The sequence below is a fragment of the Condylura cristata genome, unplaced genomic scaffold (genome assembly GCF_000260355.1).
Source record: "Condylura cristata isolate star-nosed mole 26May11 unplaced genomic scaffold, ConCri1.0 scaffold00007, whole genome shotgun sequence".
NCBI classification, from domain to species: Eukaryota; Metazoa; Chordata; class Mammalia; order Eulipotyphla; family Talpidae; genus Condylura; species Condylura cristata.
Window position 1 is genome coordinate 22,762,851 of NW_004567108.1, and position 26,469 is coordinate 22,789,319.

The window sequence follows — 26,469 nt, forward strand, 5'->3', positions numbered from 1 at the left end:
CCCTACCTCAATTTCAAATGACTCAACTTTCCACAGTCCATAACCTTAGATTTAACTAATCATCTTGTTATATGAAAGAAGCTTTCATTATAATAATGTGATACCATGACACTGATCTGTACTGAGTATATTGCATGTTAGAGCATGTCTGTTGAAATAGTTAAGTCTGTGTAGAACTATATAGTGGCCCAGTAGATAGGCGTAAACTTTTTCCTCAAATGCTGTGTTATTATTTGAATTTGCCAGATCAGGAAAAGGTGTGAGGTAATTATACCCCTCCCTCAGAGTTAGTACTCTAGGTTCTTGAGTACATCCCACTCTCCACACTTCCCACCATCAGACAGTGGTCCTAAGTCAGAGCTTTGGGAGGAATGAAGTCTAGTCTGTAGAGACCTGCCACAGTGTTTGAGTGTTCTCACAGTTGAGTACAGACCTAGTCTCTTTGACTTAGAAATTGAGGACATGGCACCTTTCAAAGCCAGTGAGATGATCACAAAGGACAGATCCAGACCCACATCCCTATATCTATTGCAGCTTACCTGATATCCACAGACAAAATGGAAGCCCAGTAACATACATTTAATGCCTTTTACTTTAGACTGTGGCCATTGTGGAAAGCTCTTTTACACAAGCCTCAATTAAAAAAGAGAGTATATGATACATCTACCTAAAAAGAGAGTATATGATACATCTACCTAAACAGTAAGGTAGTTTGCTCAATTTGCTTAGTAGGTTTTGTCCTTTAAAATATGTAAGCCAGGGCATTATCCAGTATTCATTTTTTTATTGAACATGTATGTATGTTTTACCAGCAGATAGGACGAGGGTTTGAATTATTTAATTCTACTTGGAATGACTAAAAAAAATTGCTATAATAAAACGTCTAAACATAACCTCTGGAAATGATCCATTCAAACAAATGGAATACTGAGGAATTTTATTCATTTCCACAGCATAGTCTTTCATGACTAGCACTTTATTCTTTCCTTTTAACAGGAAATCTGTGTGGTTTTATGAGTGTTAGCAGTTAGAGAAGTGTAAGTTGGTGTTCTATAATAACGTATTGTAAATTATTTTAAGCTGATAAGAAAAGTTCTTACCCAGTTCCACTGTCTACATACAAAAAGGCTGCAGTGAAAATACAGTGACTGAAGCAGTCTGCTACCTGACTTGTCTCATCTGCTTTGCTTGCATCCTATGAAAAGTAGATGTTGATGTAAAATTTGTATCTCCCATTGTCTGGCTGCATCTGCCACCGCAGTCTTTGAATTGCTGGGCAGATGCCACAACTGTTGCTGAAAGAATAGCAGACTGACCTTGGGTTAAGATGGAATTCCTTTATTGTGCAGACATCGCAGTAGCCACGGTACTTTCAATGCCTGGCGTGGCTCTGCTGGCTCTGGTCATAGGCCTCTATTGTTTGTGTTCAATTGTATTCCTTGCTCGCTGTTGCTTATTGAAATGGAAGAATAGAATTTGAGGAAAAGTGTTCCAGATGTTTCTGATCTATTTTAGAATTATAGGCATTTTATAACCATACTGTTTGGTGAACACTTGATTTTTTTTTTTTCCTTTGTAGGAGTTAAAGAGGTTTGTACTGCCTCTACGGAGCCTTCTTCAACAATTGAACTCCCAGATTATTTGATGTAAGTACAGATGTCTGCCAATAGGAGACAACTGTTTAATTTTAGAAAGTCAGCAAATTCTTTTCCCGTAATTTGCAAATCAGAAAAGTAAGAAGTTCCAGAAATAGAGTCCTGGAGCCACCCCTGCAATTAAAAGGCTGCCATTAAGCCTGCTTATCCCAAATCCACCCTTGTCTGCTTGAGCAGGTTTTGCCTCCCGTCTGCTGAGCTCTGCTCATTGGCCTTTAAAAGAGAAGCCTGTTCTTTGTTCCAGGGCCAAACCAAGCATTTGATTAGGGAAGACTTCAGGGATCTGATTCCTCAAAGCTGTCAGGCTGTCAGTCTGTCAGTGCACAGTCACTTCACGTGGGCCCCTCCAACAGGGGCAGCTTATAACTGATAAAATGGTTATATATCTGCAGTCAGTACACAGTAGAGATAGGCTGGTTTTCATTTAAATAAAACTCAGGCATGAAATTAATTTTAAGAGAAGGAAATAGTAAAATTTTATCATATCACTTTAGTGCTGATTGTAATGTTTTTCTTGTTTACAACAAATTGCTAAAGGCTGAACTGGGAACATTTTTGTAACTGGTTATCACAGAAATTACAACGTGGACACATAATTCTAGCTTTTATGAACTCAAAGGCTTCTGTAAGTAGAAAATAATTAAGTTGCAAGTGCCTGGAAAAATGGAGAGTGAAAGGGCAAGTAGAACTGACAAAAGATAGCTTTGAAAATTAACAAATGTGCAGAATAGTTTGAATGTAGAATGGAAAATGGAATTTGGGCTATGTAAACATCTTTTTTCTATTTGTAGCTTCTCATGAAGGACAAGGTTAAATTATGTTGTTTAGTCTTCCATGTCCTTGAAATGCTCATTCCAGAGAAGAGAACATTTCACACTAAAAATGTATTACTTTTGTATGTCAGTAGTATAAAAGCTATACTTGTTGGGGAATGGTACAGCATAAAACCATAATGCCACTTGTCTTCTCTTAACTAACAGGACCAAAAGAAACCTTTCTAAATAGCCTCTCATCTGAAGTCATATATGATTTTATAAAGTCTGGAGGGGTGAGGAGGGACTTTGAAAAGCAGTCAGCAATGAGTTAGCCCAGGAAGTGTCAGCTGGGGGACAGCCTGGTTTCATTCATAGAAGGGAGTGCATATCGCCTCTCCCACTGCAAACTCACTTCTTTCTCAACCTTGTGAAAGATAGTTATCTCAGATAACTACGGTGACGTGTGCTCAAGTTGTAACAGAACGTTCCCTTTCTTTGTAATAGTGATGTATACTTACCCTCTATGACAGAATCATGTGGGGGGACTGAAAAATAATTCTAACCTTTTCTCCATGGAGTCAGCATGTTCCTTTGTTCTCTAATCAGTTGATTCTGTATTTTTAGATTTTTTTTTTTTTAACTTACTGGTGTGTGAATGATTGCTGATTCTGTCTCTGTACATTGATAGGTTTGCTGTATTTCCAGCTTTTTAAAAATAAGTGTGATTTGTTTGCTTAATTTATTTACATAAAAAAAATAACCAAAAACTAAATCTTACATAAATGCAATGAATTTGCTAAAAACGGTGAAAAAGATGCAGAAAAATCACCAAAAATGTGGGCTTCAATTCACCTTAGGTTACTTCAAAAGAAAACTAAAAGGCCTCATTATAAAACCTTAATGATCAGCCTCTGAATAATTCATTCTTAACCACAGTATTCCTAATTTTTATATAATAATAATACTTCTGTCACTTGTGGTTGTGACTTACCCAAACTGTTTAATATTTTATTTTGTCACTACATTAAGAGCCAACTATAGACCTTGAACCATTTTGTTGAAGACAGTGAAATGCTTTTGGTTAAAGTGCCAATATAACTAAATAATCTTCTATGATAGCACCACTGCTTTTGGCCAGCTTATTTTTTCCTAAGGAAATTACTAAATAAAATACTGAGGGTGTGTGTTTTTTTGTTTTGTTTTGTTTTGAGAAAGCAAGGTAAGGGCTTCATATAACAAACTGAGCCTGAGAGTCATCTTGGTTTAACCAATTTATATACCTATCTCCAGAGCCTCTTCCTCACTCCAGACCCTCTTGGGGGTGCAGTCAGAGCAGCTGGTGTCTGGGGAGGACTGCTTCACTGCTTTGGCCTGCCATGTGCTTCTACAGCAAAAACACCAGCAGGGCAGCTTAAAATCAGCATACTATTAACAGTCTCAATTACACTTAGAAAATCAAACCTCCACACTCTCTAACTCAGCACGAATAAAAATATTAATGAGGACATTAAAGTTGCTTGCAGCATCACTTTTCTCACTTTCCAGCACCAAGCATCTGTGCTATCTATTGTGTTTTAAATAAAACCAATAAGATTATCTCATCATTTTGGAGAGGACTAGACGCTAAGGTTTTCCCACACTAAAGAATACATGTGCACCCCCTGGGGGCATCCTGTGTCCCTTGCCACCTGCCTAAAATTGCTTTGAAACCTCAGTTTTTATCACTAAATACCAAAGGAATTATGGATTCTATGACAGGAGTACCACGGGCAAAGAGCAGGTCAGAACATGACATGATTGAAGGTCTCAAATTCACAAATAAATCTGAATTGCTTTAATATTAAAATGCTATTTTAATTTAATTACCACTAAATTGACACATTGGCAAAGTAACCTTCAGTCTTCAGGTCCCAAGAGATGTTCACACCCAAAATGAAACAGATTTTGTGGCATGAGTTTTTAAAGCCCGTGTGCCACTGGCTTTTGGTTACACATTGTGTGACACTTGAAGTGTTAAAAAAATCTAGAGAAATACAGCCTTTTGCTTCCTCTCCCACCCCTCAATCTCTCATTATTAAAAATGATAAACAAGCCTACTCTTCTGTTTGCTAGCAGAAGCTTGAGGACATTAATGAGGGAACAGACCTGAGTGAGCCACCTTGCTAGCCACAGGTGGGAATGTCAGGAAAAAGCCTCACGTAGACTCACTCTCACAGGTCTAGAGAGAGCTTTGATCTGGTGCTTAATGCCATGTGACATTGTCTGGTGTGTTATGCACACAGCCCTTCTACCTTCCAGTGACTACTGACAGATAGGGTTGCCGCTGCTGCTGTGTGGTGTGAATTCTTCTGCAGCCAGAAAGGTTTAGGAAGCTACAAAAAATGTGTTGTTTTCTTTTTACATATTGGCACACTAGTTCTATACCACCACATTTTTTCATACATATAAAGTTCTTAAGCTCTCCTGTGGGACGACTTCTTCTGGAAGGTCTTTGAAGGAGTAACATGGCAGCAGACAGTGACAGAGCAGCATTCAATGTAAGGGAACATGAGTGAGTAGTTTTTCCAAGTATCTGGTTTAAAACTCAAATGAGTATCTAATGTTTTCTCTGAAAATATTTTTCATTCCTTACTAGAAAATATATTGCTATTGTCTCCTATGAGCAACGTCAGAATTACAAGGATGACTTCAATGCTGAGTATGATGAGTATAGGGCCTTGCATGCCAGGATGGAGACTGTAGCTAGAAGATTTATCAAACTGGATGCTCAACGAAAGCGCCTTTCTCCAGGTTCAAAAGAGTATCAGGTAAAAAACTGTCCTGGATGGACCAACTTTCAAATTTTCTTTCTCTACCCAAAGTCCTAGACCCCACACCAAGTCTCCTTACACACCAGCCTCTCCAGCTTTTGGTCTTTATTTAAAATTGACGAGCAAACAAAATGTTTGAAATAATTCTTAAAATAAGTAAATTCAAGGAACCTGTATTTCAGCCAATGGGAAACGTGCATTTTTTTATTTAACATGATATGTATAAAGTAGTGCATGCATATGTATTTACTATAATATACAGTACACTGAGGGGGAAAAAAATCACAGCTAAAGAGGAAAAATTTGGATTTGAGTTTCATCTAAATATTTGATTACATTATCAGCTCAACTCAGACTATATAGCTCCTAGATGCTATTCCAAGTAAATTAAAAAACAACTTTTTTTTAAAACCTCAATCAGACATAGAATAGGAAAGACAAGAGACTATCTTTAATAGAAAGGGGGTTTAAGTACCACAGAGTTTTGGGGGCTAAGTGAAGAAAAGCTTAGTGTTTCCAGCTATTCGAGAAAGTGGTGTTTAACCAGCATCAATCTGTTTTCACTTTCCTACCTTCAGCAGTACTCAAAGAACAATAGAGACCATACCTGTCTCCTCCTTGTCCTTATAGTTCTTAGCAAAAGGATTGATATGAATTAAATGTTTCCTGCCTTTATGTAGGTCATATCATTTTTGCAAACTTGACAGCCATTGATGGTGCTTCTATCCTGGCCCACCACAGTCAGGAAGCTACATGCAGGAATGGCTGGGTTTTTGCACAACTGGGAAAGTAGCCTGAGATTATTAGAGATGTACCGTAGAGATGTATTGTGTCTTCTATTAGTGGGCATTCATCTTTTTAACAAACTGCTTATAGAAGATTTTGCCAGAGGAGCTTGAGTTTGGGATGCAAGAAGTCAGTGATTTGAGTGTGGAATTTTTTGGTTTGGTTTGGTTTGGTTTCTGTGTATTGGTGTACCATGACTATACTTCACCAAAGTTGTCATCCCAAGGATTGCTTAGTGCTTACGAGCAGACTCTGGAGCCATACAACCAAGGTTTGACTCCCAGCTCTACCTTGTAGTAGTTGTGTGACCTTGTATGCCTTACTTAACTTGCCTCAGAATGCCCATCCATAAAATGAGGTGATCATACAGTCATGCAAAATAAATATATACATTTGGAAACTCTTTAGGTCTGTTGTACCCCAGGTTATAAGCTACATAAGAATTAACTTTTTTTGCTGATAGATACCCTCTCCAGAGGCAGCACTACTGGTTTCCAGTGTATTCGCTCAGAGATCTGGGTGTGTACTCATAATACCAGATGTATATGTATACTAGCAAATTCACATGCATGCCATGTTTAATCTAAAATGTCATCAGTGAATGAATCAAGAAGATGTGGTATATATACACAATGGAATACTATCCAGCAATCAAAAAGCAAACATATGCCATTTGCAGCAACATGGAAGACACTAGTAAGGATTATGCTCAGTGAAATAAGCCAAAAGGAAAAAGAAAAATATTGAATGGTTCCACGTATAAGAGGAGTATAGGGAAACCAAATAAGGGATCAGGAAAAAATTTAACAATAAATTAAAAAAAAACACAGTTGGCAGGCAACTATAAATCAGAGACATTCTGTAGGGGAGAGGGAAGGAGAGGAATCAAAATTTGTGTTGCAGTAAATTAAGTTGTGATATATTATTTCTGGTTTCCTTAAAATGAAAAGAAATATGCATCCTAGGGGTAATGAAATTCTTAGACTAGTATATTATTTCCCCTTTTTAAACAAATGTCAAATGTTATAAATCATTCTGCATGTGCATTTTTCACTGAACAATATACTGCATCTTAGAAAAAAATTTCCATATCAGTAGATAAGCACTTCCCCCCCCCCTTTAATAACCTTTAAGATCCCTTTGTTTTGGTAAATGAACATTTATTGTATTTTGCTTCATAAGCAGTGCGGTAGCAAATTACCTGCACAAATATCATTTCACTTAGACACATTAGTCAATTTTGCCTTTGCTATTTTGATAGCAGTCACCAAACTGCCTTCCCTAAAGATTATACCAATTCTTCTTCGCACCAGCAATAGTCCCTGCTCCGTTACTGAATATGTGGTTAGTGACTCATATTGTCAAAAAATAAAAATTCTTTTTTGACTTTTAATTTTTTTAATTTTGTAGAATGTTCATGAAGAAGTCTTACAAGAATATAAGAAAATCAAGCAGGTAAGTATCCCCACTGTTGATTTCAGACCTGTAGTTGAGAAGTATTATAAACTCTACACCTAATACCTCGCTGTTCTTTTTATCCACAGTCAAGTCCCAATTACCATGAAGAAAAATACAGATGCGAGTATCTTCATAACAAGCTGGCTCACATCAAAAGACTAATAGGTGAATTTGACCAACAGCAAGCAGAGTCTTGGCAATAGAACTCTGCTTGGACCAGAAGATGTGAATAAACTTACACTTATTTATTTGAAATTCCAAATAAGTTGCTCGAAGATTCTAAAAAATGAAACTTTGCCTGTTAAAAGTTTCAGTATTAGTACACTTGAGTTACTTTTTTCTTTTTTCCCCCATTTTACTTTGCTTCCCTGCTTTTTTGAAGCTGCTTTTTCTGGTTCTTTTTTTTTTCCCTCCTGAAGACTTGTGTTTGTCAATAGAAATCATTTCCTTTTAGATATTGGGGATCCAGTGTCTATACTTCAAATCAATTTTTTTCCTTAAGGACTCGTGTTTGTCATTAGTTATGATTTTTTTTTTTAAAGATATTGGGGATCCAATGTCCATACTTCAAAGTTATGTGTATTTAAAAAAAAAAAAGTAATGTGCAAAGTGAAATGCTTTTGGATAAACATAAGCCTATTTTCTGACCATTCTTAATGCGAACTCTTTGCCTTAAATGGTAGACTATTTAGAAATTTGCACAAAATACAAAAAAAAATTAAACATTGTTTTGGAGGGTTAAGAAATAGCTATGTGCGTGTGTATACGTGTATGGACACGCATGCACATATGGATATCTAGTCTGGCTTAATCTCGAACAGTCAATCTGCCCTGCAAGTTAACCCCCATTGCAATGGTTGCCTTAAGGTGTTTGCTAGTTGTGTACATAGTGTGGTTAATCATTAGCTGCACAGCCTCCCACTTGACTAGAGTAGTGGGAAGCACACTGTGGCCTACCAGCGTCTGAAAGCGTGTGCTCGACCTGTGTGTATGCAGAGGTGGTGTGGATGTGAGCGTGCATGAAGGAAAAAAAGCTGCTACTCTCAGTAGGCCAAACGCTCAGGTTAAACAACTGACGAGTGTTACTGTAGGTTTTTTTTTTTTTCCTGTCAAATTGCTACTTCTATTGTGGAAGACAAAAGCATTTCCATTTCAACAGTTTGTCAGCTTTATTAATGTTGGGCAAAATTGATATGTAATGAAAATGAAACAGATCTATAGTTTTGGGGCAAAATATAAAATTTAATGTGTAGGTAACCTATTTATATACTGCTATAAAGTATTTTTGAAGAGAGATATGCAAAGAAGCTATTACCTACATGAAATGTATATTTAAAGATTTTTTTTCTCATCCTGGTTGCCAGGAATATAAAAAAAAAAGAGCGGATATATTTAAACATAACATACTGTGATTCATCAAACAGCACAAACTTTCATTTCATGGAGTTTATCTGTTGACGTTGATTTAAACTATCACTTGTTTTATCATGTGGGAACATAAGTTATATGCTCAAAAATACGAAGAGTTTGAACTAATGTTGATTCAAGTTGTGTTGTCTTATCGTATTGTCTTTTCAAAGTGCTGCCAGTTGAAAAGGGAAGCATTATGTTTACAAATCTGTTTTGAAATGTTTGCCAAAATTTTGGTAGTATCTTTAATAAAGATGTTTGTCTCCAGCATCCAAAAAAAATAAATAAGTAACTTTGTTGTGTATTACTGTAAACCAGAAAAGGTTGGCATCTGGAAAACCGGAGAAAGCATGTAGATGAACTTTTCTCTTTGGAGTTCTTCTCAAACATTAACTGGAAAGAATAGGTACTATAATAAAGGTATACAAGAGTGTACAGACTACGCAAACCCTGTGACGATAGCTCTGTAACATTACTGCGGAAGTTTGATGTCTGTGTAACATGGGACTTCGATTTCATTCAGCATTAGAGATCTCTGGTGCTCTTCCTTTTACCTCGAAATTGGTACAATCATTATTAAATGTTACTTAATTTCAAGCCTTCAGTAAAAAAAAAAAAAGGAAAGAAAATTTAATAAATTTGGGGTAGATTTGGTCCTTACTCTCTTCTAGTGGAGTCTCCTGAGGGCTATCTGCGTGACCTCATTGCTGTCATTTCTTGGACCTCTTGGCCTTCTAATCACAGACTGTGCTGCTATTTACTGCGAGCGCTGTTTCTCAAAAGCAAGGTGCTTGGAAAACTTGCATTACCCAAATTCAAATCTCTGGGTATAGTCCCATGTGTCTGCTTTTTCTTGAATATCCTCTAAGTGATACTGGCAAGCTGACGTGTAAGAATCAGTGACTTGGATGTAGCACTAAAATTTAAGGTCTCTAAATCTTTAAGTCTTAAGATGAACTACAACTATTTGGTTTTTTGGTTTTTTTTTTGACCTCATCCCCTCAGCAGGTGCAATCACTACAGGATTACAGGATGTGAGGCATCCTCTCAAATTGTTTCACTGCCAACTCTTATTTCAGAACTTTTTACAAAGAAGCCTTCCAGTTGATTATTGGTCTTTAGAGCTCCTACCCACCTCCATCGACACATCTTCTGGTTTACAAATTGGGGAATAATGGAAGCTGGAGATGCTCTATGAAAATCCAGCATCGCACCCCGTATGCTTGACCACCTACCTGTAGAAGCCTTAATTTTGATGTTTGTTGTGTGCTTTGGGCAGAACATTAAAAACTATCTGTTGCAAATTTGAAAGGTAAAACCTCTGAATCTGTTACCCAGTGCTGCACCCCTTTTTGAAGATGGGCATGAGCCTACTAAAATATTTATAATCATTCTTCCTTCATGTCCTACTGCAAGATTTTTAGATTCCCTGAAATGACTGCTGCAGGAATGGGTGGCCACTTAGTTAACTCTGGTAAAAGAACCTAGTTTGTGTTTGGGGGTTTTGCTTTTATGGTTGTTTTTTTTGTTTTTTGTTTTTTGAGAAAGTGAAACAGTGTAAAACAATGTTGTTAAGATGAATGATTTGTGGTTTGTGGTGGTGTTTTTTTTTTATCACATTTCATCTCAAATAATTTGAAGCTTTCTTGAAGATCTTTACCATCATTTAACTCCAAGTTAAATGAGCAGCTGATTTAAAACAAACCAAAAGAACATTAACTAGATGTGTTTCATTTTTGATGTGATGATTTCATTTCCTATCTTGTTGCTTATTTATTTCCCTTAGAATACCTTAGAGGGGTTAGCTTTCAACTCTGAAGTAGTGACAGATGTCTAATACTTGATCTCACAAAGTAATTGATGTGATCAATTTATATATCATTGCTCCATACATTGATTATAAAAATTCAGTATTAATTTTCTTCATCTCTTGATTGACCTTTTAACCTTTATAGGAGCTTTCCTTTCCCTTAAAGTATCTCACCTTATGTAAAGCAACGGAAACTTGCATGTTAGAAGCAAGATGGTGAGAGGTGGTCTAGACACAGGGTCCATCAGCTCCCACTCTTCTCTGTTGCCTCATTCCCCCCCCCCCCTCCACTAGTAGCATCTTCTGCTTCCAGAACTTGGCTCAAACTGGCCATTTTGTTGTCTTTCCAACAGCGAGAGTGTCGAGTCACATATGCTTGGTAATGCCATTACTACTTTTGAGGTTCTTACAGTTTATTACTTGCATAAGTGTTGCTAAATCCTTTTCTTGTGTGTACTGGGTGGGGGAGATACAACCAGCAATTTGAGAAGAGCATTTTGGGAAAGGATATTATCTTGACACTACTAAATGAAGGCAACAGAAGATGTTATAATGTTCTTTGTAACCTGAAAACTGAGCAAGACTGTGAGGCTCATTTCAAAATATTTTGAAGTGTTAAAATATATAGAAATATATATTTACGCTGTTTCTCAGTCGATCACCCAAACCATGTCAGGACTCTTGAAGGTAAATGTCACAGGGACTTTTCAGTTGTTACCAAGTTCAGCAGCTGTGGTGGCCCTTGTTCTACACCAATTTCAGTTCAATAAAAATGTTAACTTTGCAATTCTGGTGATTGTTTTTACTTGATTTCATTTCAAGGCTTCTAAATTTGTCCAGAAAACAGCCACCGCCACTCTGCAACAACATACTCTTGCGCTGCAGCATAAGTGACCCTCCTGGGGCAAAACAGTTACTGCTCTAGGAATTCTGGACTCTAGTCAGTGATTCTGGGAAGCAAGAGTGAGGGGGTATGCGTGCCACAACCTGCCTACTTGACAGGAGTAGGACATACCCACCAGAGGTAACAATACTCGGGGAGCTATAATGAAGAGTTACACTGTTCAAGGAATTGCTCTGAGTTACACACTTTTTGCAGGCATTTTCCTGTCCGCACCATGATGCTGTTAACCGCATTTTCTAGACGAGTCAGTTGAGGCTTAGAGAAGCACAGAAACTTCTCATCTCATAGCTAGTTAGTGGTGGCACCTAAGGCACCTTTCCCCAGCATCTGTGTTCTCAACCCCTTCTCCATACCACCCATTGAATGTTGGCACCTATTTAGGGTAGAAATTATCTGTACAAAGTGGTGGTTCCAGTTAATGGTACACAGGTGAGGCAAACCTGTTCCAGAGGAAGCTAGAATGTGGGGGGCAGGGTGAGTCCAGTCGAGTATTCTCAGTGACTTTATTTGGTCAAAAATAACAAATTTGAAGCAATGGCAAAATCCTTTTAAAGAGAAGGTATTTTCGGCCCTCCCTGGTGGCGCAGCGGGTTAAAGCACTGCACTAAGAGACTAAAGCCACTTCTGCATGAGTTCCATTCCCGCCTGCCCCGGAGGCGACCACGTGGCGTGGCAGACCTCTCCTGTCCCGCCCACTGCTCCCCTCAGCAGTGTACTTCGTCGATCTGCCTGTTCTGCTTCCTGCTCTGTCTCTGGTGAATCCTCTCACCCTCCGCATCTCTGGCCTGTACCCCAGTTCTGTACAAATAAATAAGTAAATCTTTAAAAAAAAAAAGGTATTTTTTAATGTGTGCAGTGTGGGGCCCTCACTGGTGGTGCAGTGGCTTAAAGCACAGCACTTTGAGGCTATCTGCAGCATGAGTTCAGTCCCTTATCAGGGAGCTGACCCACAAGGTGTGGCAGACCTCTCCTGTCTCACCCACTGTTCCCCTCAGCAGTGTATTCCAGTACATCTGCCTACTCTGCTCACCAATTTGGTGAATCCTCTTACCCTCTGTACCTCTGGCATGTACCCTAGTTGTTATATACATAAATAAATCTTTCATTAAAATGTGTGCATGTGAATGGTAAGCTAGTTGAAGATGACTGGGACAAGTGGAGGTGGGAAGCAGGGGCACAGTCTTGGATTCCCACTGATTTCATATTAAAAAGACTGAGTCAGGCCCTCCCTGGTGTCGCAACGGGTTAGGACGCAGCACTGCAAGCTAGTGGCAGCCACTTCAGTGCGAGTTCGATCCTCAGCCCTGGAGGTGATCCACATGGTGCGGTAGACCTCTCTTGGCCCACCTGTTGCTCCCTTCAGCAGTGTACTTTGCCAATCTGCCTGTTCTGCTCCCCAGTCTGTCTCTGGTGAAGCCTCTCACCACCCCTGCACCTCTGGCTGTACCCCAGTTCTGTATAAATGAATAAATAAATATTTAAAAAAAAAAAAAGACTCAGAGCACACTCCAGCTCTTCGGGTATCTTGTTTGAATTAGACACACAGATATCCTCCTTCCTGGATTCTTGACTTACAGTTTCTTCAAGTTCTTGGAAGAAATAATGGAAGAGAAAAGGAAGAACACCTCATTTGAGCCCTGGTATTAAACATGCAGCCATCAATGCCCACATTGACTCTCATCAGGTTTATAAGGAGCCTGGAGGAAGATCAGCAGCCCCTCCCCACTGGACTATTGACATTGCACTTTTAATCCTTGCCTCTGCTGTAAAGTGAAAACATGCTGCTGTAGTGGGCATGGAAGTTTGATTACTGTTCAGAAAGCTCTTGGGGTTGCAAGATAAACAGCTACCCTCATATGCATTGTGTGCTGAACACAGCAGGGAGGTAGCTGGAGCACCTGCACCCCCTCCTCCCTCCCCACCCCCTCCAGCTGGCAATGAGTCCATTCAGTCTGATTGTAAAGGGCACAAAAACAGAAAGAAGCTTGGGGCTTCGAAGTGGGATGTTTGGGGTTTGTTTTATTGAATGTTAGACTTACAAGTACCTGCCCCACTGGTTTTGCATTCCTGAGATCCAGACTAGAAGCTGGCAGTGGCAGTAGGTGGCTCTAATATTTTATGAATGTTTAATTCCCAAGTTGCCATCAGATGATTTTGCTGTGTGGCGGGGGAAAGGTGTCATTTTCAATGCCTGCCAACCTAATTCAACTGACCAGACACGCTGCTTTGTCTCGCTGTAATTAGGTGCTTGGAATGATGAGGAAATTTGTAGATGGATGATAAGAATTCCGTATTCGGATCTGTGAAGTGGAGAGAGTGTCCTAAATATGAGCCCACCACACTTGGGTCCCAAAGCTGGGGCCCTGGAGGAGTGGCCTCACTGTGTTGCTGTGCTGCTTAGATTCCAGTGAGCTTCCAGAATGAAGACAGGCAGTGTGATCTGCTGCTCCCACTCTCCACACCAGTCGCACCGGTTCTCCACCAGCTCCTGCTCTTCCTATTCCAGGGCCTGACTTAGCACTTACTGTCCTCGATGCCCCACCAACCCCGCCCCCTCACAAGTGAAGTCTTCCTCCTCTGCTTAAACATCTCTTTTTCAGAAAGCCTTCCCAAAAGACTAACTTGACATCTCTTCATATACTTCTTTGTGTGTTTTACCACAGTTGTATCTAAATACTAATTATGAATCCAATAAATTCTGTAAAACTAGAGATTCTTGTTCACTAAGATGTCCCAGCTCCTAGCCTAGTGCCTAGCTTATAGAAGGGGCTCGATGATCATTTATTGAAACAATAAATGAAGGAGATAACCCATGTATGTCATATTTAAGATTCATTTTGCCAGAGACTCCTTGGTAGCCTAGGGGTTTAGTCTCAGCGCTGTCGCTGTTAGGGCCTGAGTTTGATCCCCAGCCAGTACGCATAACCCACATGGTGCAGCAGACCTCTCCTGTCTCACCCGCTGCTCCCCTCAGCTGTGTCTTTCAGTTGATCTGCCTATTCTACTCCCCACTCTCTCTAGTGAACCCTCTTACCACCTGTACCTCTGGCCTACACCCTAGTTCTTCTATGCCAAAAAAAAATTCATATTGCCAGAGCATTTGGGTTCCTGCCAGAGTTGCCACATCATCCAGCTTTGTGGGCTCTGCCTCGCCATCTTCCCACGGGCATGGTGGAGGATTGACTTACTGATAGCAGAATGACTGCACTCTGGGAGTCCTTGGCCATGGTTAACTGGGCACCATCAAAGGTACATCTTCCGATGTTGGCTGCCCATATACAGTCACCTCAAAATGTGAGCATCTCAAGTCCTGAATGATTTGATATATGAAATGTACTGGTTTCAAAGTTTACTTTTATTCTTTATCATAGCTGATAGGTTCTGAGTTCATGTCCTAATAACTTATTTTTCAGTAGCTTTTCTCCCACTTCTCAAGGACCGAAGACAGCAGCCCAAAGGTACGTCATTTCCCCGACTTTCTTCAAACATGTCCAATTTGATGTTTCCTCTTTACACAATGGAATACTACTCATCAATAAAAAACTCATGCCTTGTGCAGCAACATGAATGGAATTGGAAGGGATCGTGCTTAGTGAAATAAGCAAGAAAGAAAAAGGAAAATACCGGATGGTTTCACTCCTAGCAGGAGCGTAAGGGATCAGGGGGAAAAAACGAAAGAGAAACAAACAAAGGTAGAGTAAAAATGAAAACAATGAACAACTATAAACCAGAGACATTTTATGGGGGTGGGAAGAGTGCACTGGACTGTGGTGATGCACACAGTTAAATTGGTGTGGGAAGCCCTTGGGGACTGCAAGTGAGATGAAAAAATACACAAAATGAAGAATGATGTAAAAAAAAATTATATATATATATGTAATTGAGCATGTGCTTTTACTGGCAATGACAGCTTTGCATTTCTGTAAGCTTCCAAGTGGTAGTCACTTTGAAGTTAATCAAAGGACTTTGCTGTTCCTGTGGTGGTGGAGCCAGCAGAAGCCAGCAGCAGCTTTCAGACTAGCTCCCTTCATTTCATCGCTATTTAAATGACAGCTCAGACAGAGTGAGGTGAGACCCCAGAGTTTCCCAGAGTGGGGCTCAGAATAGCCCAGCAGTCACAACTGAAAAATGACACAAACACTGGGAGCTGTAAAGAGCCAGACAGGATGTGTCACATAAAGTATCCATAATTGGGGGCAGTCAAGCCAGACAGCCTGCCTCAGAATCCACCAGCCATAGCCCACGGGCAAGGCTAGAAAGCCCTCCAGCCTCAGTCCCCTGTACCCATTAACAGGACAGGCCTGCCTTGGAGGGTGATAACATACACATAAGAGTGGTGCTTGCCACCTACCAAGTTTTCTGTGCATGCTTTTATTTTTGACTCTAATGTTTTCTTGCTATCTTTCATTTGAGCTTGGAGAGTTTTTATAGCCATCTACCTAACAAACAGCCAGACAGAATTGAAACCCTAGTGGGTTAATTTAGGTTTTTGTTAAACAGTGATAGATCCCCTCTGATAGAGAAACAGCCCAGAGCATTTGAAGGGCTCTGCTCCCAGTTGCTCTGTGACTCTTTCCAAGTTCCATGCCATTTCCAAACATCATGGCCACCAAAACTGGATGCACTTTTTCCAAACCTGAACCTGAGCTTCGCTTTAATTCCCTTTTGTAGTTTTTTGCACACGGGAGAATTTTGTTTGTTTGTGAGAGAGCTACTATGGGTTGATACGATCTTTTGTATTTGGGGACTAGAGGAAACCAGCCTCAGGTGCTATTCCACAGTGCACCCACCACCTGCCCCACAGAGCCCTGCCTCAGTCCATTGTTCCAGAGCAGCTTGTCTATACATCTCAGTGTTTCTTCTTCTAGTTACTACAAGGGGTTGACACAGTTCGTTTCAGCTAAGATACTTTGGGGAAAAGTCACTTGTGAAAAAAACACCCTCCCACACACCTGTAGCTTTTCTTTCTCAGGGAGAGTTTGCTTAAGTCAGCCTCATCAAAGCAGCGCCAAGAGGGCCTCCCAAGGTCTCAGGGCCACCTGAGCTGAGAGCTTTCCCGCTGACAACAGCTGTAAGGGGACACCAGGGACCGTCGGCAATGCCACCTCCTATCTACCCTCTTTCTGCCCATATGTGCAAGACTTTGTAGCTATGGTAGCCAATTACCAGCCTTCCCATCTTAACTCACTATTCTTGCCCATAAGATCTATTGTGGCTCCTCCCCCTGCCAACACACACACACACACATTTTCCCTATGCCTTTCGGTTAATGTTGCCTTGGCTTATAGAGGTTGTAGGTCAATTCAGAATGGGGATCTGCAAACAAGACATGAAGTTTGCGAAATAAAATTGAAGATGTTTTGTGGTATGAACAGCTAAGAGTGGATCAGTGGAATGAAGCTGAAATTTACAAAGCTGTGACCCAGAAAATTTTGCTTGAACCCTGAAATCTTCCATCATCTCTGATAAATTAGGATGATATGTCAAGCCCATATTTGTGTGGGGATTAAATAGGACTGTGTCCAGTCAGATGGTCTGGGTGGGGCAATCACAAAGCACCGCGATTTGTCCTCAGTAGGCTCCTGCAAAGCCACTTCAGCCACTTTCTCTGCCCTCAGGGATTCGGGAATCTCTGAGAGGATTCACAAGGTCTCCAGGACAGCTTCTCCCAGAATAGACCTGTGTTCACTTACAGCAGAGGCCTCATTTCTGTAACTAGTCAGTCCAGTCTGGTATAGTATCCAGAACGCTGAAATCCATTTAAAATTAAAATGTCTCCACTCTAAGAGTGTGCGCTTGCTTTAGACCGGATGCCAGTGCTTCTTGTGTTCCTACCCCTGCTCCTCCCACTCCTGCCCCTCCTCTCCTGCTCCCCCTCCTCAGCACCCCGTGAAGTTACAAGAGTACAGGGTAAGGAGGAGCTGTAAAGCAGGGGAGATCCTGTGACTTACAGTCACCTCGGCAGTGCCACCTTGCCAGGCATTGCCAGCCTGGACGTTGGGCACTGAACGTGCCCTGTGCTCCTCCAGCCTCTCAGAGTTAGCAGAGCCTCCCCGCTAGCCGGTTACCCCTTAATAAGGCTGTAGAGGTCTCCTCGGGTAGGAAACAGCCCTTTTTTTTTTTCTTCGTTTTTTTTTTATTACAAAAGTTTATTTTTACATCATTTTGTACATTTTTTTTTCCATCTCAATTGTAATCCCCGTGGGTTTCCCATCACCAAGTCACCCATGTGCCATCACCATAATCCCGTGCATTTCCCTCCCCCCACCCCGTTTTTGATCCCATTCCCCACTCCACCCCCACAAAATGTCTCTGGTATATGGTTGTTCATTATTTTTGTTATTTTCCACCTGGTCCATTATACTCCTGCTATGAGTGAAACCATCCGGTATTTTTCTTTCTCTTTCTGGGAAACAGCCCTTTTTTAAAGGGCCTGGTTTCTCATCCACTTCCTCCCCAGCCATAAACAAAGGTAAGCGCAGGTATCCTGCTGCCTCTGCAGTGACTTCCTAAACACGTCCTGGACTCAGCTGTAGGGTTATTTCAGCATGAATCACATACCAGCCCTTGGTGACCCCCAAGCTTGAGGAATCCCAAATCAGATGTTTTTTAAACCACATTATTGAGGTCAGATTCACATGTGTAATGCTGTATATATTTAATGTCTGCAACTCAACAGATTAGAAAATAGATGCTTGGGAATCCATCACCTCAAGGCCACAAACACATTCATCACCTCCCCAACTTTCCTCTGCCCCCTTTTATGATGATGATGTGGGGTGTCAGTGTATGTAGATTTATTTATCTGAAAATTTATAACCTTTGATTACCACCTCCCTACTTACCCTCGTCCTAGACCCTCGAAATCACCAATCAATTTACTTCTATGAATTTGACTATTTTAGATAATACATATAAGTGGAAAAGTACAAAATTTATATGTCTGTCTGGCATGTTGCACTTAGCATAAATATTCTTCAGGTCCATTCATGTTGCTACAAATGGCAGAATTCTTTTTAAAGGCTGAGTAATATTCCACTGTGTATATGTTTATTTTTTTCATTCATTCATCACAATTTCTTTATCCATTCTCTGTCTATGAACATTTATGTTGTTTCCCTATCTTGGCTATTGTGAAAAGTTTTGCTTTAGACATTGGAGTATAAATTTCTCTTTGAGAAATTAAGACAGGTGAGGAGGTCTGCTGTGCTATGTGGGTCAGCTCTTTGCCAGAGATTGAACTCTGGCAGCAGCGGCTGGAGAAAGCTTGATAGTGCTAAGACTTTAACCCCTACACCACCAGGGAGGCCCAGGAAATTAATTTCTATTTCAATGGGATTGCTAGATCATATGACAATTCTACTTTTAACATTTAAAATGTATTTTAATAAGAACAAAACTAGAGTTTATTTTAATTCCTGAAGCAACAGTGAATGGAAAAGTTAGTATGTCAAAAATGTTACTACCTTAATCATATGACATATATTCCTCTCTAAATAGCAGGCTTGGAATACTGAAAAACTGATGAGCACCACATGAAAAGCTCATGGTGGGTAGTATTATGGTTAAAAAAGAATTATAACCCATTTTTTGAGCTGTTGGGATTTTTGGTTTTTTAGCTGTTGGATTTTATTCAATTTTTAATCTTTCATGGAACTTCCATATTGTTTTCCATAGTTCGCTGCACAGTGGTCAAGGGTTTCCTTGAAAAAAAGGGTTTCGTCTTTGCATCATGGCCTGCGTCTATAGGCCTTTATGAAATCACTGTCCCTGAGCTGGGATAAGGAAAGCACATCCATTCTCGGAGAGGGCTGATTCCCCTTGTCAGCTACTTCTCAACTTCAACCTCATGCCAGTGAGATGAGCCTGAAGCTCAGAGAGCAATACTGGATTTCTAATCGCATCCCCCCACCCCCACCAGGGGAGCCCTCCATCTGACCCAACATCTTGATCTATATTCTAAGGGTAGATGGCATCCAAAGTCTGGTGACTTCAAACCCTGTCATATATGGTTGTATATTCACAAAACAAATATTTGTGTGTACCAAGACTTTGCGCTAGGCTTTGGAAATCCACCTTTGAATAAGATGAATGAGACTTTGGCAAATATTTGATTATAATTATAAATGCTGCAAAATAAAAATGTGTAGCATAGGGCTATGGAGGAATGGGATAAGGCCCTTTGAAGGAGTGGCATGGAAGCTAATAACAGAAAGATGAGTAGGAACTGGGGAAGAAAGTGCACCAGGAAGAGAGGACATATTGGCAAGGCTCCAAAATAAGACTTGAGACCCACTGAATGCCTGTTTATCCACATCACTTCTCATTAGCAAAAGGCATTTGGGGCACTGCCTTTGGATGGTTGAACTTGCTCACACTCAATGATGGTGCTTCCCTTACCAAGCATTTCTGGGGAAAATGAACTGCTTGCACTTCAGGTTACTGTCTTATCACAGGCGTTTTGCTATTTGAGGTTCTTATCTGGTGGCCTTCCCGTGTTGCTAAATAAGTTCTTAGGAAAGTTGCCAAAGTTGAGAGATATCAGTTTTGTAGCAAGTGGATCTCAAACTGGCCCATGAGATTTCACATGGGAAAGTCTAAGCTGGGGAGGAACAGTGACAACCAACATTTCCCAGAAATCGGCTCTCTCTCCTGTGTGGAGACTGGTGCATAAAGAGTGCAGAGAGCCAGGGTTAGCAGGTGTCCTCTGTTGGTGGAGGCTTCTGGAAGTACAGCAGTGAGTCCCCACCACACTGATAGTGCCCTATCAGCCAGGGGCAGAAATAACATCTGCACTATGAAAATGGCCAACCCGCCCTCGTTGTCAGCAGAACCATCTGTGCGGCGTGACGCCTCTAGGTAATACAGTGGGCAATCGGGAATTCCAAACAAGGTATATGAGAAGAAAGGTGCCAGAGAAACAAAAAAAGCAACTCTGGCAATGAAAATATGCAAAAGTAAAAAAAAAAGAAAGAAAATGTGCAAAAGTGGGGGAGTTTGGTGGATCTATTTTTTACAGACCATGTTACAGTGCTTTCTGTGTGTTCCAAGCATTTTCACACATGTTCCCAACTGATTCTCCCTTAAAACCTTTTAGCATAGGAAGTGGGACATCCGACCAAAAAGAACAGGCTTGGAGAGTCACGTGGTACCAGAATCTGTTCGAGAACACAAGTCTTGTCATGCTGATATATGTCCCGTCCTGCCGTGGTGCCTTAGAAGTTTACCCTCTCTTTTTTAAGGATTTATTTATTTATTTATGCATACAGAACTGGGGTACAGGCCAGAGGTGCAGGGGCAGTGATAGGATTCACCAGAGACAGATCGGGGAGCAGAACAGGCTGACTGATGAAGTACATTGCTGAGGGGAATAGTGGGCATATCAGGAGAGGTCTGTGTGCTATGTGGATCACTTCTGGGACAGGGATCGAACTCATGCTGAAGTGGCTTTAGCTTCTTTGTGCTGTGCTTTATTTAACCCGCTGTGCCACCAGGCAGGGCCCAGAAGTTTACGCTCAACTTGGTTCTGAGCCCGAAGATTTACCAAGTTTCTCAGGGACCCTGCAAGTCTCCTCACAGTCAAATCACATTCCGCCTCTTTGAAATTTAGTTTTTCCTCTCAAAGTGTTGAAGTCAACTTTATTACAGAAGGTAAAATGCCTGTTCCCCTGCTTGTGTTCCAGACCAGGATTCTTCGCTGCCTTGGCAACTTTAAACCAGGTCAACCCTTCAGCCTGCTAGAATTCCGCTTCCTTCCAGCACCGCCCTGGAGTCTGAGCCATTCCACAGACCAGTGCGGCCTTCCCAGGCTCCCATCTGCTTTTGTAGCCAGGCCCTCCCCCTGTTTGCCACCTGGAGGTGAAAAGTGCTCCCTCATGGCCAGATTAAGTTTTCACCTCTTGGTGGGAAAAAGCATTCAAGGACAGCCTCATCCAATCAATGCCACTAAACTATCTCTCCAATTCACTGACCATGCTGTTACCGTCATCCAATACAAAGTTCAAGTTTGTTCTTTGTCTTTGTCTTATTCTGTTGAAAAGAAAAATGTCTCTTTGCAAACTTCAAATAGTACATCAGCTATAAAGCAAAACAATCAAAGTAATGAAATAATAGTTTGAAAATGAAAAAGTAGAAGGCCCCTACTACCGACCCAGAGTGAGCCAGGGAGAGCTCATATTCATGCATCATTTTTTCTTTTGTATCAAATCACAGAGCTGCAACTTAATTTTTACTTAACATCATTGCTTGACCTTCACTTCATGTTAGTCTCTGTTGACTGATTTAGCATTTTTAACAACTGCATGGTAGTCTGTTGCCCCCTGCTAGCATCAGTTCATAATTTAATCATGCTGATTGAGACACTCTTATCTTGCCTCACCAACTCCTCTGAAAGCATGAGAAAAACATAAAGTAGAAGGACCACTTAGAGGATATTCAGAAATCATTTACAAATCAAAAGTTTTAAATATTGCACTTCCATTCCTAAATGAAATCAAATAAACGTTGTTTCTTGAATTCAGCTGCCTCTGATTCGTATTATAAATGAGGAAAAGAAAAATAGTGTTATTTTCCTACTGGCAGTTTTTGAGCATTACATTATATTACACTATACTTCTTTATCTAGGATTTATAATAATAGCAGTCTGTTCTTTTACCATAATTTTGCATGATTTGGGGGGTTTTGTTCCTTATCAAACGGATTCAGGATTCTGCCCCAGTCCTTTGACATTTATTTTGAGTCATCTCAGTTCAACCAGATATTGTTGTTCACTTTTTCTATAATTGAATATCTCTGTCAAGAAATCTGAGGATAGTCTGCTCTTTTGCCAGTTATAGGAAAACCACTTTTCAGTCTAAAAGCCCAGGTGTTTCTAATATTGCCTGTATAGTCCAGTAACTTGAATTACTATGGCGCGTTTATGTTGATTTTTCTGATATTATGGTTGCTTTCTTTTTTTTCTGAAATCTCAACTTGTAGAGTTTTATTTTATTTCAATGGAGTCTTCTTAATTTTATTTCTGACATTCTGATTTTCTGTTCCATTTGTTCTCTTTTCTATTTCTGGGATACTCCTTTCCCAGACCTGACTGGCTTTCGGCTCCTTCATAGTTCATCTTCTCTGTACTTAAGTGATTTGTTTTTTTCTTTATTTTGTAAATGCTCTTTTCTGTAGTCTGATATCTGCATTACTGAATGTGTCTTCAACATCTGTTTTAATGTGATTTTTATGTCCAGGACAGTTTTATCATCTTCCATTTCTTTCACCTCTCTTCATTTATCTTTTGATTATTTTTCTTTGATATCATTACCTTTTGATTATTTTTCTTTGATCTCTTGTATTGCATCTTGAAATTATTTTCAAAAAGACGATGTATATATATATTTTTTAATTTCTTTGAGTGGGTAGACAAATATGCATCTGAAATTCTTTGGTTGGCTGGAATAGTTCTTCAGAGTATTATTCTTCACCTGCATTTTGATCATGAGTTACTTTCCTCTTTTTAATTTTTGCTTTTATTTGCTTTGGTGCTGTTATTAGTTTGTCTAACTCTACATGAAAACAGAGATTCTGTCCTGAAGAGAAAATAGTTCTCACCTGGTTTGCTATTTGCTTACAGACTATGGAGAGGAATCAAGGTCAGCCAGGGGGAGGTACAGGCTTCAAAGAGGGTCTGATTGCCTCACTACTTTTTAGCCATATTGCCATATTCTCTGACATTCAAAGTGAATGGGTCACCCAAGCAAGATATCATCAAGGATCACATCAGAGACTCGTAGCTCTCTAATACTTTGGTGATTTATGTTCCCTGTGGCTGTTTCTTAGGATCTGGTCAATGCACTGCTAAGATGGTTACAACGACCATATTTTCATCCTCCCTGTCTTGCCTTCAAAAAGAGTTGTATATCGAGGGAATATAAATAAGTCTTTCCTAGTAACTTCCTTACATCACTGTTTAGTACAGATTCACCATCTATGGTACAAAAAAAAAAAAAGTAGTGCAGATTTTAGTACTTTCCCATTTGCAAACAAATTCATTTTTATTTTCACATCAAAAATTCATTTATTCCAGTCAGGGATGAAGAATCAACATGTGCAGGCGGTGTGGGGTGGGGCATAGGTACCGCACCCAGCAGAACCACAGCTTCCTGGTCTCACATGGAGTGAGGGATGGGTTGGGGGGAGGGCAGTACATCATGGTGCTGCTGGGACCTCTGGCACCAGGAAGCGCTCTAACTCACCATATGCCTATAACTTGAACATGGAGTCTCTGAGGCTACAGTCAGCCCTCCCTCCCACATGACTCTCAGTCCGGTACCTCGCACCACCCCAGTCACGCACAGAGCAGAGGTGCTAATCATGGAAGAAGAAGCCACCACAGTGATCCCCTACGTCCTAGAATCTTCTCCAGAAGTGACAGAGGTGGCCATAGTAGAAGTCCCTGCTGAGTGTCGTATGATTCCATAGGAACAAAAAAAAAAAAAGTGTGTTGCTTGAGGAGGTGAAAAATTTCACGTGATGACCAATAGCTTGCCCACAATATGGTATGTGCACTAGATGAACTCTCCGTTCCAGCAGGTATCATGGCAATTAACAGTATCTCAGAGCTGACACAACTCAACCAGTCTGTCTTGTACTCACTTCCTCCTATACCAACTCTCACAGAGTTGGCGCTGATAAGGAAAGAAGAAAACGAGCCAAAGTAGCCTTGCTTTTGATCTTTGCAGGGTGATATTTGAGTTGGATGCTTGTAAAGGGAAGGGTACTTAAAATCTCCTCCAAAAGGAAGAAAACCACAAGACACTGAGCTCTGGTTCCTGTATAGAGTGTTATATATGTTCTCATAAATACCTGCATTGCCTCGTATTACCTGCTCATCCACCCACCTGGATCTGCTGCAGTAGTGTATGGCTTCATCAGCTAAGGCATTTAGCAATGGTTCAACATATACAAATAAACCCATCACCTACGTCACAATCTTATGCAGCAGAAGAAACCAGCTCCTTTGTGAATAAACTGAATCCCAGCAATGTGTTCAGGAGTAAGAGCAAGACCTTGATCTCCAAAATGAAAGGTTCTGCTCAGCCTGTTGATAGCCAGAAAGTTACCTACTCCACCTCTAAATTATCTTCTGGCTCTGGAAACCCAGGGGTATTCCAAGCCTCAGGTTCTGTGTGAGGAACAGAACTCTTCCCAAGGTAGTGACCAAAATTCCAAGTCCTTTCCTCCCATTGGCATTATCTAGGAGCTATTTCTTCCTTCATATTCTTAGCAGTAGGTTGTGTCACCTCTGAATCCAGAAGCTGTGGAGAATTTCAGGTCTTCTTTAAGTGGCTCAATAGATCTGATAAGAGAGTTTCCTCTCTTTCTACTCCAACCTCTTACCATTCAGCAGTAACTTACAGAGGTTATCTAACAAAGAAACCGCTGGCTTTGACACTTGAGGTGTTAGAAATACACTGTTCAGGGCCCTCCCTGGTGGCGCAGTGGGTTAAAGCACAGCACTAAGAAGCTTAAGCCACTTCTGCATGAGTTCGATCCCGCTTAACCGGAGGTGACCACATGGCGTGGCAGACCTCTCCTGACTCGCCCGCTGCTCCCCTCAGCAGTGTACTTTGTCGATCTGCCTGTTCTGCTCCGTTCTGTCCCTGATGAATCCTCACACCCTCTGCATCTCTGGCCTGTACCCCAGTTCTGTACGAATAAATAGATAAATCTTTAAAAAAAAGAAAAAAAGAAATGCACTGTTCATTTGACCACATATGGTGATTTCAAATTTAAAAGTTCAGTTCCTCAATTGCATTAAGCACACTCAAGCATTCCTATGGCTAATGGCTTCCGTGTTAGGCAGCACAGAGATAATGGAACATTTCCATCATCATCACAGAAAGTTCTACTGAAAAGTATTACATTGGAATACTTTCACTTTACTATTCCTCAGATCAGTTAATATTTGTTAGAAAATGTTGATACTTTTGATGAGTCATAATGATCTATAAAAACTCTGGAATAAATAATTGTATGCTCTTTATAGCTTTCAGTAGAAACATATCTCAATCTCCACATTTCTTTTTTAGTTTCCTATAGTTTCTCATCACCATCATCAGTTTCTTATAAAATTTGATGCTTCCAGTTTTGTGTTGTGATATTTGCACATTTGCCAAAACTTTAAAGAGATGATTCTATTGTGATTTTACCATTTAAGACAAAAATCTCCCAGGCATTTCTTTGCAGGACCCTTCCTAAGAGCTTTGATAAAACATTCACTCTTCACAAGGACTTTCTACCCACTCTGTCTGCTTGGAGGTGCTCAACAATTTATGAAGTGGCAGGGAAGAACAGAAAAGGACCTTATTGTAAGGATAACATCTGAGACTTAGTCTTCCAGAAGTGATTTTTCTAGCAGAACTGTAAAAATCCAAAGGAGAACCAGCAGCATAAGAAAAAAAAAATTCAGCATGTCCTTGCTTCCCCCAGATGAGATGGTAGGAGGCTGAGAAGTCATGTCATCTTTCACTCAGCAGATATCCTTCCTCTAGTACCTATGAAGCCCTGAATTACTTCTAAATTAATCCTGGTCCAGTTCTAGATTATTTTTTAAGATTTATTTATTTATTTATACATATAAGAACTAGGGTACAGGCCAGAGGTGTGTAGGGGGTGAGAAGATTCACCAGAGGTAGAGTGTGGAGTAGAACATATGGATCTGTTGAAATACACTGTTAAGGGGAGCTGAGGGGAGCAGCAGGCAGGACAGGAGAGGTCTGCTGCGCCATGTGGGTCAGCTCCTTGGGGTGGGGGGGGTTCAAACTCGTGCTGAAGCATCTTCACAGTGCTTTGCTTTAACCCACTGCGCCACCAGGGAGGGCCCACAGTTCTAGA

The 26,469-nt window shown here is 40.5% G+C and overlaps 1 protein-coding gene across 1 annotated transcript in view; it reads left to right on the forward strand.

Annotated features, from left to right (window-relative positions):
- ELL2 (elongation factor, RNA polymerase II, 2) overlaps positions 1-9,148 on the forward strand; it is a 64,330-nt gene extending 55,182 nt beyond the window's left edge. Inside the window, exons 9-12 of the mRNA XM_004678123.2 lie at positions 1,580-1,646; positions 5,046-5,217; positions 7,417-7,461; positions 7,551-9,148. Of these exons, the coding sequence (XP_004678180.1) occupies positions 1,580-1,646; positions 5,046-5,217; positions 7,417-7,461; positions 7,551-7,667 (401 nt within the window). The 3' untranslated portion in view covers positions 7,668-9,148. The remainder of the gene's footprint in view (positions 1-1,579; positions 1,647-5,045; positions 5,218-7,416; positions 7,462-7,550) is intronic.
- The last annotated feature ends 17,321 nt before the right edge of the window (positions 9,149-26,469 follow it).